This window comes from Alnus glutinosa, chromosome 5, assembly GCF_958979055.1.
Source record: "Alnus glutinosa chromosome 5, dhAlnGlut1.1, whole genome shotgun sequence".
Lineage (NCBI taxonomy): Eukaryota > Viridiplantae > Streptophyta > Magnoliopsida > Fagales > Betulaceae > Alnus > Alnus glutinosa.
Window position 1 is genome coordinate 9698715 of NC_084890.1, and position 13461 is coordinate 9712175.

A 13461-nucleotide genomic window follows, 5' to 3' on the forward strand; every position below is an offset into this window, starting at 1 on the left:
AACTACTTTGAAATGAAGATAAAATAACAATAATTAATATAGGAGACAATATTAGAAAATCACCAAAAATAAAAAAATAAAAGGACTATTAATGGCTAAAATCGCTAAAAGGGCATATATATATATATATGGAGAGAGAGAGAGAGAGAGAGAGATACTCTTAATTAGACTAGAACACTACCGAGTCTCGAATGCATTACCAATGATTACATCATTATTGTAATGCCTCTGAAAAATTATGAGAAATCATAAAATAGAGTTTCGATAGATATGCAAATTCATTGCTTACAAACAGAACTAGGAAGTCTTGCTTTACTTCTTTAGTTCTGGTGTTAGAAAGATCACCAAGAAAAGGGCTAGTTGATTTGCGGTATATATATCCACGTGGACAAAAATTAGTTATAAATCAGTCTAATAAAGTGACGTATATTCGTACATGTAAGAAACACATGTTTTCTTAAAATAATATATAAGAAGTACATACTATTACAAAAACATATGCATCTCACACGTGTTAAGAGACATTTGTTATTTTATTAGACTGATTTGCAGCTAACTTCTGACCATATCGGATATGGAATCAACGCGCCAAGCTCACTCCCAAAAACAATCAATCTATTGGACTTTTGATGTTCCCTTAATTGGGTGAAGTTTTTGTAGTCCAAAATTGATGCATCTCTAAATTAAAGTAAACTTGTCATCAAATTCTAAACATAAAGTAAACTTGTCCTCACATTCTAATTGGACCGTCGACACCCCAGTGATTACGTGATGGTTGTTAGTGGAGTACTTTGTGACCTGAATTAGGAGATAACCAATGGAACCTAAATAAATGATTGTTAGTCTCTATAGCAATAGTAGTATGATAAGGGCAAGTAAAAATTTGTTAGAATGATTATAATTGAACCCATTCAATGTTTTTCAGCTCAACTAATTAATTGCAGGAGACTCCTCTAACTGGGGCAGTCCTTCATTATCTTTTATTTTGTTGTGACACAATTACTTGGGCAGATACAATTTTTTGCACAGCCCGAATGGAATGTGGGTATTACAAAAACAAGAGAGAGAGAACTGCTAGAATGGTGCCGGTCCTCGGGCCGGTGGAAAAGCCTTCGATATTTAAGTCATTAAAGGATTTTGAGTGGTAGACTGAATGAAGAGTACTATTGAGTTCTGAATACCATACCTCTTTTCTATAGGAAAAATTGCATCATTAGTTCATATAGTTAGCCTAAATTACAAATCGCTCCATCTAATATCAAAATTAATTCAGAAATTCTTGTAATTGGCTTAATTTACAAATCACTCTATTTAGTATCAAAATTAGTTCAGAAATCCTTGCAGTATCAAATTCCGTTAAAAATTTTAATAGATTCCGTTAGGCGCCACACCAGCACCAATAAGATCGCAACTCATGTCGATCATAATAAACAAACATAAATCTATTAAAAATATAAATAAATAAAAATTCAATTTTTTTTTATTTTTATTTTTTCTAAAAAAAAAAAAAAACAAAACAAAAGGAGTGGTTGCCGATTGGGCATCCCCAAAGGCATCTAGGGGTGCCCCCCCTCCCCCCGCGCGGGCACCTTTGGGGATAGTCACGCACTACCCCCAAAGGGCAACCACCCCTCTTTTTCTTTCAATTTTTTTTATTTGTTTGAAATATAATTTTCAAGTTTTATTTATTAATATTTATTAATAAATTTAAATTATTTTTTCTATTAATATCAACACGTATCACTATCTTATTGGTGTTAATATGACACCTAATAGAATCTGTCAAAATTTTTAACGGAATTTAATTTCAAAGAGCGATTTATAAATTAAGCCAACTACAGGAATCTCTAAATTAATTTTGATACTAGAAATAACGATTTATAATTTAGACTAATCACAATGACCAATGATACAATTTTCTCATTCTTTTATGTATGTATCTCTTTTCTTTTTGACATATATAAGACTCCTTCTGAGATGGCCCCTAGTTGTCGTTACCTGACTGCCACGTAGTGGGCCCTTAGTATTTTATGGGCCTTTTCATTGAGTGGGCCTCTTTGTTAATTGTGCTTACGGGCTAGTTATTCCCTTTCTAGTTAGTAGTTGCCCCCTATTCTCCCATGGCTGACCAGTCTAGCCGGTTTGGGTATTGAAAATCTGTTTTTTGCTTGCATTTAAGGGTTATTCTTTTAAGTTTGGCACCGGTTCGTAGAAAATTTCATATAATCCATATGAAAAATTGATATGTGTCTTCTAAATATATAAGAAACACATATTTTTTTATTAATGCTATTAAAAAAACATGTGAGAAGCACATGCTATTAAAAAAGCATGTGAGAAGCACATGCTATTAAAACAACATGTGTTTCTAACATGTCAAGGAACACATGTCCATTGTATATGTGGATTAAATGAAATTTCCTATAAACTGATTTGTAAGAAATTTATATTCTTTAAGTTTTGTCTATGAGTTGCTTCCCCTTTTAAGGTTTTTCCATCTACCATTTTCGGATTGCCCCCCATTCCCTTTTCGGTAGTATGGAGGCGTAAATAAAAATTCTTCGACTTGATCGCAACAATTTTCACCTTGCGATGATATGGTATATCCTTTGATTCAAGAATTTGCTCTATTGTATGAAATCAATCAATTAACTCGTCTAGATGTGTTCTCTTTCGTAATTCGGAATATCAACTTTGATCTCGAATTCTCAAAAATTCATAGGTCGTTCAAGAATAATGATTGGATGTTGGGTTTGCGAATTCAGAAAGTGCAATTTAAAAATAGCGATTTTAAAATGTAATTTTTAAAAATGCAATTAAGCGTTTGGCAAAATCGCAATTTGACCTTTAAAATCGTAGGTTAACCTTTTAAAATTCTGCGTTTTCAAAAAAATATCATATTGTCTGCGATTTGAAAAAATAATTTTCTACGTTTTCAAATTGCAATTTTCGAAAAACGCAATTCCGAAACAGTTCATTTTCTGCGATTTAGTTTAAAATTGCATTTTTGTCTATGAAATCGCAATCCCAAACACACCCTAAGTACTGCAAAAGGAAAAGAAATGAGAACATGAAATTTAAAGAGGAGACAAACTCTTGTCTTGAGATTTGGCTGAAACACTGATCGATCGTGCATGGATACGAATCCTAAAGGAAGGATATAAATTTCTTATAAATTGGTTAGTATAAAATTTTCTATAACTCACATATAAGAGTGACATGTATCCTTTAAAAATGTAAGAAGCACATTTTTTTCATTACTACTATTAAAAAACAGTAAGAAGAATATGCTATTAAAACAACATGTGCTTTTCACATGCCAAAAGACGTGTCAATTTTAGATATAGTTTGTATGAAATTTTCTACAAACCGATTTGTAAGAAGTTTTTGTCCGTCTAGAGGAGGGTGCCGTACGCATACCACAGTTGGCTAAATTTTCTAGAGCCAAGTTCTGAAATTTTGGGGTATCATTATTTCTTTTGGTGTAATATTTTCGTAAGCTTCTCAAATTCAATGGATTCAATGATAATTGTAATTATTTTTATTTTCATGAGAGGCTAAAGATATGGATTGTATGAAATTTCCTACAAACCGATTTGTAAGAAATTTTTGTCCGTCTAAAGGAGGGTGTTGTACGCATACCGTAGTGGGCTGAATTTTCTAGAGCCAAGTTCTGAAATTTTGGGGTATCATTATTTCTTTTGGTGTAATATTTTCGTAAGCTTCTCAAATTCAATGGATTCAATGATAATTGTGATTATTTTTATTTTCATGAGAGGCTAAAGATATGCTTTGTATGAAATTTCATATAAACCGATTTGTAAGAAATTTTTGTCCGTTTAGTGGAGGGTGCCGTACGCATACTGCAATGGGCAGAATTTTCTAGAACCAAGTTCTGAAATTTTGGGGTATCATTATTTCTTTTGGTGTAATTTTCGTAAGCTTCTCAAATTCAATAGATTCAATGATAATTGTGATTATTTTTATTTTCATGATAGGCTAAATCTCCAACTAAGGTTGAAGATGAAGCCTCATGATCAATAACTAGCAAATATATGTTCATGTGATTTGATATTTTCTAAATAAATGAGCTTTGATATTTAAATGTTCTTGCTTCAATTTAATTAATGAGATGAGTATTGGATATGAGTTCAATCATGTTTTTTTCTCATGACTTGGGATAATCTTCATTAATTAATTGCTTGGATTTTCATTTCAAAATAGTAAAATTGAATATTCATTGTGATTCGTTTTATAAATGGATACATCAAATGGATTGATTTTATTCTTATAAGTGAAGAAGAAGATGCATAGGATTTTTATAGAGCCTTAATGAGAAGAATATTATCCATGACAACGTGATAAAAATCAAAATTGTTATGAAGTAAGTTCCAGATAAATTAATGACCATAAATATATTTTGCTATGAATTGATGAGTGTGGATTTCTAAACCTTAGTAATTTGTCGATCGGTCAGTAAATTTTATCTTTTGATTATTTTGGTTTATTCATTGCATATTTTTAGGATCAATTTTAGTTTAATAAAAATTCACTCATTTTTCTAACTAGATTAAGATTTAATTGGTGTAAGATTTAATTGGTTTCTTAACCTAATCTAATTCCCTGTGAGTTCGATAATCCCCAAAATCACAATCTTTCTCTTTTAATTTACTTTATTCTTTCACAGGTATCTCTAAAGAGACCTCAGGAATAGGAAACTAATTAGGCCGTCCAATGCATCTATATACATTGATCAATCTCTCTGTTCTGCTAAATAACCCAAAATGCTGGCCTCTATGAGCAACCAACAAAACTTATGCTAGATAAATGCCTAACTACAGATAATCCATCCCATCTAATTCCATATTTGGATGATCCATATCGGAAAGAAAGTCATCTAGATGTATTTATAAGTATTTTACATAATATAAGAAATTGAGTGTTAATCTTTTCTGGCTCCTATCATTGTCTATGAATAACTTATCCTGTACTTAAGTCAAAAAGAAGACAGCAAACTGTCCAAGTAATCACTCCCCAGGTCCTGAAACTCAAGAACATGATCAGCAAATTCATTCGCTTGTATCTTTTCAATGCTTGTCATTCTCTTCACTGCAGGCTGTTCAATCACCATGTCAATATCTTCTTCCCACTCTCTCAGTGCTCTCTTTCGAGGATTGTAAACTGTGAAGCTATCTTCTTGAGAAGTTATAGAAGAACAGTTCACATAATTTCCTGAGCAATCAAGTTTTAAAGCCTCAGCAACCATCTCAAGTGGGAAGTTAAGATATGCCTTGGGGCCTCTAATTCTCAAAGCCGCCTTGTCATAAGCTAAAGCCGCTTCCTCAGCCGTGTGAAACGTCCCAAGCCAAACTCGAGTGCCTTTTCTTGAGGAGTCTCTGATCTCTGCAGCATACTTTCCCCATGGCCGCCTCCTCACTCCCCTGTAGTGCCGTGTCGCCGCCTTCTCGACTCTTGCTTTCATCTTTTGTAAGCTCGAGCCAGCGCCGTCGGTGGCACTTGCGGGTTCCACATTGTTTTCAGGGATAATACCATCAAGGGGTTCTTCCCAGGCCTCAGCTCCCATTGATATCCACCTTCCAAGACTTGGTAGCCGTCCTAGAATTTCCATCGAGCCATCTATCCCATCAAGACTAGGCAGTCGTTCTTCCCAGGTTCTGGACGATTCTGGTGCATTTCTTGTTCCATTCCCACCAATAAAGCTCGCCCACACGTTCTCTAGAATTGCTCCGGATGTTGCAAGCTCTTCACCATTCTCAGCCATATTGACAAACTCTAGTATCTCCAAAAGTCAGGGGGGGAGGAGATTTGGAATTAATAGAGAAATATAAAAGCATTAGAGCAAGACGCGTTTAATCTGAACAGCTCAGCTATGCTTTATCCTACTCCATCAATGGAAACCCAGTCGGAAACTTGTGGTTTCATCCATTGACCAGCTAAAATGAAGGAGGAAGATAGGATTTAAACACTAAGAAAAAGAGATCAGGTTGTATATTGCGGCTACTATGTTGACTTGTGTGGTTTCTTCTAACCGTTGATTGTGCTTAATCTATGTAGATACTATGTACTTTGTATAATGTAGAGGAAAACCTTCCTGCAATTCATATATGATTGATTGCATAAGGAACAGAGAGGCAGAAGACTTGAAAGCTGGCTTAGAGTGTCATGTACATTTTTATATATATTTCCCTTTGCATTTGTTACCCACAGATTTTGGCATTAGCATGTCTACCTGCATACAGCTTAAAAAACAAATTCGTCTACCTTTTCAGATTTTTGGCCCGTTGTTGGCCCCTTTTCAGTTTTCTAGCTCGTTGTTTATTTAGAGTAATGGACGTAGGTGTCTAACGTAAACCGACCACCTGTAATTCCTTTTTTTTTTTTTTCCTCTCTTGCTTATGCTATTTTTCCCATATTTCTTATTCCCCACATGCATATTTCAACATAGCTATATACAACTTCAAAGCCCTATTATTGCAGAAGACTTGAAAGATCATTTGTGTGCATATTTTCATTTTTTATTCTGCAGGGTCAGATTGTAAGAATTTACATTTTTCGGGGGATTAGCGGAAATATCCCAGATAATAGGAGCCTCTGTGCAAACCAAATTGACCAGTTCATGTTGAAGTTATTGAATTTATAAGGATAATGCTTGTGTAATTCTGAAAAAGAGTGGAAGAGAAGTTAAAGAACTTCGAGGTTTCTTTGGAAATACATATCATAACAAATGCATTTTTTAAATCTTTGTTCCAATTGAATAGTCATAACCTAATATTTCGGCCCAGCCTTTTCAGACATTCCCTTCCTTCAAACTGAAACCTTCAAAGACACGACATCTCATTTCTCAAGCTCTTACAATGAACGTTAATCATATGTTCTTTTACTTTTTCCTCATCTTTTTAAATAACCAACTGTAGGCAATGGGGGATTGCTAATCCACACGTTTGAAGCTGCAAACTAATGAAGTAAAAGCGTAAAAAAAAACAGAGAGCAAATCAGAAGATCATTACCATTAATTTGTCATTTGGGTAGTTAATTTTGCCACATTATGCATGGTAAACAGAAAATATAGAAAATGTTGGGCCAGATCACCCGGTACCCGGCCCACTGACCAGTCGGATCACCCGAGTACAGCCGCAGAGCACCACACCGCATCCAGTCCCACGTGATCTCAACATGAAGTAATCGTTTGCATAAGTCGCTGTACCTCGGACATGCAGCAACATGAAAACCTCCAATGAGAGCGTGCCTTATTACGGCGAATCAGTTATAAGAAGTAGAGGAATGTTAGAGCATTTCCTTGTTCTTTTCACTTCATCTTTTTTATACTATTCTTCAACCATATTGACTTAAGCATCGGAGCTATTTGTCGTCAGCCTACCTTGACAAGTTCTTAGTGTGCTAAACTTTTACTTTTTTGGCTGGTAATTCACATCTTTACTTCAACATGAGGTTTGCTGTTCTAATAGGGAAAATAATAATAAAAAATAAAAAATAAAAAAATCATATGGGCCTTGTGGTTCTTGCTGATGGAGTTGTGCAATGTACCGTAAACCAATCTGCATATATAGTCATCATTACGCTAGCTGGCCATTTCTTGATGCCTAAGAATGGTTTGGATGGATGGATATCGATGGATGAATAACTGAGAAAATTAAGTAAAATACAATTCAGAAGCCCCGCACGTGCACGTGGGAACATAGAATATGAAAAAGAAAACAAATAAAATCAAAACGACAGAAGGGGGGTGGGGGAGGTTATTTATTATTAATTACGAGCTTAACATCAAAGCAAGGGATAATGTATACATATATAGATCGCGGTGATACGAATTTTCAATGTATCTGCGAGGATTGAAAACTGCGCGCGGCGGCAGGGTTTCAATGAGCGCAATAGGAATGTTTTTCATATAATAAGCCCCAAGGTTTTGAGAAATAGCATTTCTTTATTTTCTCTTTCTTTTTGCGGTTTCTTGATAGAAAAATTGGCTTATATACGTGCAAATTGGAGAAGTTAATTATTAATTAGAGATAAATATATTTTTGTCCATATGGTTTGAAGTTTTGACAAATAGTTTATGGAGTTAAAAATGTGTTTAATCACTTCTTAGATTAGCAAAAAAAAACAAAACAATAGTAATTGTTTTTATAAAAGTTAACAGAATTCGTTAATGTGCTAAATGCAACCCCTAAATGGCCAAAAAAAATATTAAAAAATAAAATAAAATAATTGAGGAGGTGACCAAACCCCCCAATGGCCATGAAGGTGGTTTGGCCACCTCCTCTAGTTGGCTAGCTTGGCTTGTGCTTATATGACACGTGATGAGTTCTATCACCTTTTTTTTTTTAATGACATGGCTAATTTGGTTTTGCTTTTACTTATCACATAGTGATTAATTGCATTTTAAAACTCAAAAGGACTATTTGTCAAAATCTCAAACCACATTGACTAAAAATTCATATATCCCTATTAATTAAGCCTTCGTTTGAACCTTAACTAAAAATGCAAAATTTTGAGTTCTATAGGATGCATTTGGTGTTAAGCGTTCTATATATATATATATATATAATAAAGTTACTACACTTTTATTACTCAATCAGATAATAGAGCAAATTGTTCTAACAAAATAATTTCACAGATACATTAAGAAATTCCTTCTATTCAAACCTAATTTATGATATGTTTAACATAAGCTTAGTCAAATCATGCACCGCATTACTAGCGATTCTATTAATATGGTGAATTTGCCAACTAAAAAATGAGTTAGACAACAAGTAAAAAGCACTTGCATCGATGTTAAGTGTTTTTTTTTTTTTGAACAAATAGCATGTTACTAAAGAAAGCCTCAGGGCATGGACAAATATAAGAAGTACCAGACCCCCTACACCCTAAGCCAGATAAATCTGACTTGAACAGCAACTTAAACAAATCATAAACATTGCAGGGACAACAATGAGCCACTCTTTGCAATTAAACACAAACTAATAAAAGAGGACAGATCTAGTACCTAAGCCAACAATTAATAGTCCAGCAACATTTAATCATGACAAAGGCAAACTGTGAACAGAAAAATAAAATAACAAAACAACCCAAAAAACAAAAGCCAAAAACGGTACCGGTGTCGGGAAACGCCTTCAATGGAGACGGCACGTGTAGAACACGCGCCACCACCAGGGACCTCCCACTTTAGCAGACGGCCACCGGAGACACGAGAAACACTGAAACACCACCAGCCGCATCCTGAGAGACAAGTCGTGGTCCTTACGCGCCAGTCCAGGGAGTGACCTCCCTAGCGCGTGCCGAGCGGGGATGTGCGACATAGCCGAGGCTGGGGGGTACAGGACCGAAAGAGGCTGGCGACCACAGTAGAGAGGTGCGTGAAGTGGAAGACCCAACTGAAGTGAGTAGATCTGACTTATAAGAAAACACCTATCCGAAAGAAGCATGGTCAAAAACTTGGCCGAAGCCACTCCCCAACACCAAAAAGTCCCGTGAAGTCTTCTGCTAGGGGACATCAGCCATCACCGGAAAACTCGAGGGGAACAAAAACTCCACAGCCCTAATGGCTGGGGAACACCTAACCTCTACTAAATCTAACCATGGAGGAACAAAAACTCCATAACCCAATGAGGGCTAGGTGAGAACCACCACCGGGAGGAGGGAGGTGTGAACCCCCCCCCCCCCCCCCCCCCCCCCCCCCCCGGAACAACCAGCTTCCGCTCTCTCTCTCTCTCTCTCTCTCTCTCTCTCTCTCTCTCTCTCTCTCTCTCTCTCTCTCTCTCTCTCTCTCTCTCTCTCTCTCTCTCTCTCTCTCTCTCTCTCTCTCGTCTAGGTTGTTATTTGTGTTAAGTGTTAATATAAGATGTCGTCAAATAAAGGACTCTTAGATTTAAAGACACACCCAAAAAAAAAAAGAAAAAGAATGGTGCTAATCCAAAAAACTAAAAAATATAATAGTAATAATTGAGAGCATCATGGGACCGGCTCATATCCAGTTGACATTCTGCCACGTCAATTAAATTTAATCCTACAAACCAAAATAAGCCAAGTGTCATATATGCTAATTTATTCTCAAATCAGTGGCTCGTGATGAGTGCAAAATATTGTATATTTGAACTCCTTAATTTGCATTGGCTAAACCTTTAGTTTTGTTATTTTCTGATTGTTTTTTGTTAGTTTTGCATTGGAAGAAAACGACAGTTTTAAAGTGAAAAAAGCAAAGTTTGGAAAAAAGCACATTTTGAAAAGACCTAAATGAAACATAACCAAATCAATGAAATGATTAAATCGGAATTTCTCTAATTAGAGTCAAAATCGGATTGGATTAAATTTAAGGTTCTACACAAGTCATAGTATTTCGATCATAACCTTCAGCTTAAGTATCGGATTAAGGTGAAATCAATGGCGTTGGAAAGCTAATTCAAAATTATAGAAATCATTGTGAAATAGGATTTTCCTAATTCGAATGTCTGCTATGTTATAAGTGACCCGCAATATAAGAATGCGAATTTCCTTACTCCTAGCGGTTGCAGACACTTCAAACCCTAGCATTCTTTTCTCTTATTAGGGTTTTGAGGAGAAGATGTGCCATTTTGAAAATATGGCTCCAAACCCTAGCATTCTTTTCTCTTATTAGGGTTTTGACAGGTAGATGTGTCATTTTAAAAATATGGGGTTTAACCTAATGTTTTGCTATAAAAACCCCATAATAGGCACCTATTTTTCATCAATCATTGTATGTGCACATTTTCTCCTCAGAGCATTGTTTTAGCTCTCGTTTTGTTCTTTCTTTTGTAAGTTTAAACTTCTTTTGTATTTCCTTTAATTTATTTATAGTTATTTAGTCTTTATTCTTCTTTCTTTCTTCGTCATTTTACTTTATTTCTTTATGTTTTTATTTCAATATTGTTTGGTCTTTTTAGTCATGAGAGGCTAGAATCTTTAACTGAGGTTGAAGATGAAACTTCATCAACGATAACACCTACATTCTTGTCCTGATATTTGTAGATTCAATGTTTTTTTTTTTTTTTTTTTATCATTTTATATTCGAGTTTTATTTCAATTTATGGATTTATTTCTTTAGATTGAGAATTTTATTTTTTAAGTGGATATTTGTTGTGTTTCAACCAATGGATATATCGGTTGATTTCTTTGAGATTGGGATATCCCTTGTGATTTGTCTGACAAACAGATACAATGGATGATTTCTACTCTAAGGGATAATTGTTGTGATTTGTTTTGAGTTGGATTCATCAAATGATTTCACGCTTTGTTATTTAAGAATTTGAATATCGAGCTCATTTGAATCGAATTTATGAATAGAATGCAAGAGTATACTGTTTGATTTGATTTGGAGGATTCCGATACCTTAGTGTTTTTCTTCTTTGTGTTTCTTTACTCATTTTTTATTTCTTTGTACTTAAAAAAATCCAAAACGCGGCTCTATGTTAAAATAGAATTAATCTAAATAGAAATCGATTTTCTTTTGTTTGCACACACTTCCCCGTGGATACGATCTTGCACTTGCATGCACTATGCTACATACGACTCATGCGCTTGCGAGTAAAGTTTAAACATCAAGTTTTTGGCGCCGTTGTCAGGGACGTGTTGATTTGTAAGAAAAAAAAAATCAAATTTTGTTTATATTAATTTTATTTTTCTACAAGATTTTTTTTCCAACTCTTTTTATTTGTTTATTTTATATTTTTATTAAAAATTTTTTAAAAAAAAAATGAGAAGATTTTTTTTTGGATTTTTGGTTTTCTCTTTCGATTGCTGTTCCAGGTTGTGCTGAATCGCTGAAGTCGATTGATTGACATTCTCAGTCGCTCGAGCGACCAGAGCCAGTGCCAAAAAATTCAAAAACATTGAAGCTCGAGCGCACCAACACACGGGGCATCACCTGTGAAGATTCACTAGCTGAAATTTTTAGCCAAAAATTTATTTTTGGTCCAGTCTTGTAAGTTTTGTACGTTTTTATTTTTATTATTATTATTATTATTTTCAGTATCTTTGTTTCATCTTATGCTTTTGTGTTAGTTTTCACTTTTCTTTTATTTATTTTTGTTTGTGTTATCTTCAAGAAAAGAAAAAAATTGCTAGTATGGGCTTACGGCACTATCCAAAAATGCAATGTTTGGGAAAGTTTTGCCTAGGAAAGTCTTAGGATTTAAGAGTATCCTTGTGACCTCCCTCACTTTCCTATAAACTAACCTGGCTGCACCTTGAATAATTCTGTTTACCCCACGTGCATTTTCTTTTTAGTTAAATTTTAGTAAAAAAAAGAAGAAAAAAAATAGTTTAGTTTGTGGGATATCTGCATGCTAATGAGTGAAGGTGAAACATGAATTTTTCATTTGATGATTTTAGTAATTTTTCTGTACAACATGCTTCACATAGTTGCAAAGCGTCAGCTCCTACCAACTACTCTCAAAATTTTCACCCACATGGACCATGTTCATATTGCTCTAATCCTTACCATAATTCGAGTAATTGTCCATCCTAGGAACAACTCTCCAATTTTTCATAAAAGCAAATGAACATGAATTTCTGCAGTTTAGAGTTTGAATCCAATTCAAATTTTTACAACTCGAACTGAAGCAACCATCCTGATTTCTCGTGAGAAGCTCAAGTCATGGGAAATTGTGCTCCCCAATTTCATGAATTGCATCATCCTAAATATCAGCAATTCGAAAACCAAGTCCTCCATCCTTCATCATATGATCCCTTTCCTAAAAAATCTTCATTGGAAGACACATTGAAGATATTTATGGAGAGAACTGGCCAATCCACTATTCAAGTGCCAGAACCAGACTTATCATTAGAAGATATGCCCAAGGTATTTATGGAGAGAGCTGGCTAATCCACCATTCAAGTGCCACAACCAAAGTTATCATTGGAAGACACATTCAAAGCATTCATACATTCAAATAGCTAAACCATGCAAGAGCTTAAGAATGTCACCATGGTCGATATCCCAGCCATTCAAGAGATTGAAGATAGTCTCAAGGCCATCATGCAGAACACATGCCAAGTGATTGCCAAGTTGAAAAGACAGTTTGATTATCTGGTTGCTGAGTTAAACAGAATGGAGGAAGAAGTGCTTCAGAGTCAACTGATGGCTAGAGGGCATTACATGATTGCAGAGGATGAGTCTAACAATCCTCATCATGAGCATGTTCAAGCCACCACCACACTAGAGAGTGAAGACGTTGTTAAGGAGATTGCTAATAAGCCAAGTCTAGAAGATCCTTTAGAAAAGAGTTGTTGTGATGACTCTTTTTTTTTGTATAAAACATTTATAAAACATAAAAGGGTCATCACAGTGGCACGACTACGTGTCGCTCAGCCAACATATGTACAAGCTCCATATCATGTACCTGATATTCAGAGTATTATCTAACAACGAAATAATTATAACACTAAAACTCATAACGGAAAGTG

The 13461-nt window shown here is 34.9% G+C and overlaps 1 protein-coding gene across 1 annotated transcript; it reads right to left on the bottom strand.

Annotated features, from left to right (window-relative positions):
- Window positions 1-4965: 4965 nt before the first annotated feature.
- On the bottom strand, window positions 4966-5791 carry LOC133869951 (ethylene-responsive transcription factor ERF091). The gene has a single exon (XM_062307051.1). The coding sequence runs from the start codon at window positions 5780-5782 to the stop codon at window positions 4997-4999; it is 786 nt and encodes a 261-aa protein (XP_062163035.1). The 5' UTR covers window positions 5783-5791; the 3' UTR covers window positions 4966-4996.
- Between the last annotated feature and the right edge of the window lie 7670 nt (window positions 5792-13461).